The 3,028-nt window shown below is 48.2% G+C and overlaps 1 protein-coding gene across 1 annotated transcript in view; it reads right to left on the minus strand.

The window, feature by feature from the left end:
• Positions 1-3,028, minus strand: part of LOC119410755 (pannexin-1) — a 20,591-nt gene that overhangs the window by 3,605 nt on the left and 13,958 nt on the right. Inside the window, exons 4-5 of the mRNA XM_037677663.1 lie at positions 1,330-1,608; positions 1,014-1,236 (exon numbers count right to left, since the gene is read on the minus strand). Of these exons, the coding sequence (XP_037533591.1) occupies positions 1,014-1,236; positions 1,330-1,608 (502 nt within the window). The remainder of the gene's footprint in view (positions 1-1,013; positions 1,237-1,329; positions 1,609-3,028) is intronic.

Here is a 3,028-nt window from a genome sequence, read left to right on the forward strand (position 1 = left end):
CCCTCGGAAACGGAGAGGTGAGGAGCGTCTGCCGGGACCCCCTCGGAAACGGAGAGGTGAGGAGCGTCCGCCGGGACCCCCTCGGAGCAGGGGAAGTGAGGTCCACCTCGGGGGCTGCGCGCAGCAACAGGAACCAGAAGAGAGGCAGCAGCGGCTGACGCAATGACCTCAGAGGCGACAGCAGCAGAGGAGGCAGGAACCAGCAGAGGAGCAGCAGCTGACGTGGTGACCTCAGGAGCAGCAGCAGTAGTGGCTGGCACAGGAGTCACTGGAGGTGTAGGAGTAGCCGCCGACAGAGGAACAACTGAGGACGTGGGACCCACCGGGGGCGTGGACTCATCAGAGACTGCAGGAGATTTAAAAACTACGGAGACTGCGGTAAGCCTGGAAGCGACCACAGGGGCTGCAGCAGTGAAGTCCACTGGTGGCGGAGCAGGAAACCTCGAGGGCGTGGAAGCCGTCATGGAGTGTGCCAGGTAAGAGCGAGGCGATCTCCTGTCCCACTCTCTTTTCTCTCGATGCACAGTTCTTCCTGTGTTACTTGAAAAACACTCAAAAAAGTGGAGCTGCTTGCTGGCTCTCTTTGATGAGGGGAGCATTCTGTCACGATAGAGTGGTGGTTGAGACCCAAATGCAAGCAGGACTCAAACAAGGTTACAAAAAAGGCGTTTTAATCGCAAAAAGGCAACAATAACAAATAATGCTGTCGGGGCAGCGATACTACTTACATTCGTAGGAAAAACAGGAAATACCAAGGCACTAGGAGACGACCGTGAAGATGCAGCTTAAGCACCTAATGCTCCCCTGCCTGAGATGCAGGAGAGCACCGTATATAAAGGGGAGTCTAATTAAACACAATAAAGTGACACCTGAGAGTCAATAACTATCTGCACACAGCAGGGCAGGTGCAGATCCCTACAGTTTTCTGCTAATTGTTGGAACCGTCTGCAGCTTCCTGCTGTCTGAATGTTGGGACAAATACGTGCTAGGATACAATCAGAATATTTACACACCTTCATGTATTTGTATGACTTGAGTTCGCTGAGGTTTTCCTCCAGGTAGAGCAGGTAGAGCGAGAGATCATCCCATTGGCCTTCGGGTTTGGGCAGGACGCTCACAGTGGGAAGGGACTGGTAAGTTTCCAGGAAGTGGGCGTATCCCTGGCAGAAGAGGGGGCGGAGACCAGCGTAGATCACGACGGGGATAAGTGCGATGAAGGCGATCAAGTTGACCAGGCTGGAAAGAGTAAACAAAAAACAGAAGGACTATAAGATCAATTTCATTTTAACTATTGATTATGATTATTATATTGACTATGTAAAGCCGTACCTGAGCAAAAAGAAGACTCCTACAGCAATGAGCTTACACTGCACCCTTTCAGGGACGCTGGTGTCGTTGGTGAGGAGTCCGACTCGCAGCGGGCAGCCGAAGTCATCTGTGACGGAGGCCAGGCTGAGGTAGTAACCCAGGTAGAGGCATGCACACAGCAAGGTGACCAGAGTCAGGCCGCGGCACAGCAGGTAGCAGGACAGCAGCCTCCGCGAGCAGCGCTTGGTCATCAAAAACTTCTCCACCAGCGGGTAGTTAAAACAGCCCTCGGTCAGGTCGCTGAGCAAAGAGAGAAAGAAACAAAAGTTGTTCAACCAAGGAGAAGATGACTCACGTGCTTCAAAATATGATAAGTTACAGATTTAAATCCAACCCAATCTATTTTGTGAAAGTTTTGTTAAAATCTGTCCAATTAATATCTTTTATAATTTTTAAACAATTACAATTTAATTTTTATGATTTTTGACGATTTTACCAAAAATGTTCAACTTAGCATGTGATGATGAGGTCCGTTTAAAACTCCTTTTTCTCTTGAACCTTTTTAATACATATACAAATTACACATCAAATCGTAGGTATTTTGGTCTTCTTTCAACTAATGTGTCTCTGACTTCTGTAGGACTTAAGGTTTTCTCTTGAATCCATCCAGAGTGTCAAGCAAGAACACATTAAATCTAACGGACCTGGGTTAAAATTAAATCTCAGGAAGTCCAACATTTCACTACCACATCAACTCTGTGGATAAATACATCAAGTTCACACGAGAAGATGTAAAAAATAGCAGGTTGGCTTTCTTGGATTGTAGTCTCTGATAGAGGACATTTGGAAACTGAGGTGTACCGCAAACCACCCACACAGACCAGTATATGTGGTTTGACTCCCATCACCCCCTGGAGCACAAGGAGTCATCAGGACTCTGTATCAGAGCAGACAGCGTCCCCACTAGCTCAGGAGCCAGGCAGAAGTAGAAATCCCACACAAGACAGGCTCTAGAGCAATGTGGATATCCTAACTGGACCTTCCTGAAAGCAGAGAAGAAACCCAAACAGGACTCCAGTCAGCCATCAGGTGAAAAGGAGGAACCCAGACCCAGACCAGTGGTCATTCCGTATGTTGAGGGAGTATCAGAAAAACTGAGATGTTTATTTTCTAAACATAACGTCCCAGTGGCTTTTAAACCCCAAAATACATTAAAGACAGGTTCATCCCAAAGATCCAGTCCCCCGGCACAAACAGAGTAATGTTGTGTATGCTGTTCAGTGTCAGGAGGGTGATCAGTCTTACATCGGGGAAACTAAACAGCCACTGGCCAAAAGGATGGACCAGCACAGAAGATCAACATCATCAGGCCAGGACTCTGCGGTCTACACTCATCTCCAGGCCAGCGGTCACTCTTTCAGGGATGAAGATGTTCACATCCTGGACAGAGAGGAACGATGGTTTGAGAGAGGAGTAAAGGAGGCCATCTTTGTGAAAAGAAACCGTCCATCATTAAACAGGGGTGGAGGCCTCCGGGTTCAACTGTCCCCCTCTTACAATGCTGTGATTGCTAGTATCACTCAGCCTCCTGTGAATAACAAGCGGCTATCAGGGCGCCAACAATCAGTTGTTAGGCTGATGGGCCTCCTTACATGTGAACAGCTAGTTCTGGTTGTCAGCAGCAAACTGGTTGATCCACTATGAGAAGGTGTTATTTATA

The sequence above is a fragment of the Nematolebias whitei genome, chromosome 6 (genome assembly GCF_014905685.2).
Source record: "Nematolebias whitei isolate Nwh7 chromosome 6, NemWhi1, whole genome shotgun sequence".
NCBI lineage: Eukaryota > Metazoa > Chordata > Actinopteri > Cyprinodontiformes > Rivulidae > Nematolebias > Nematolebias whitei.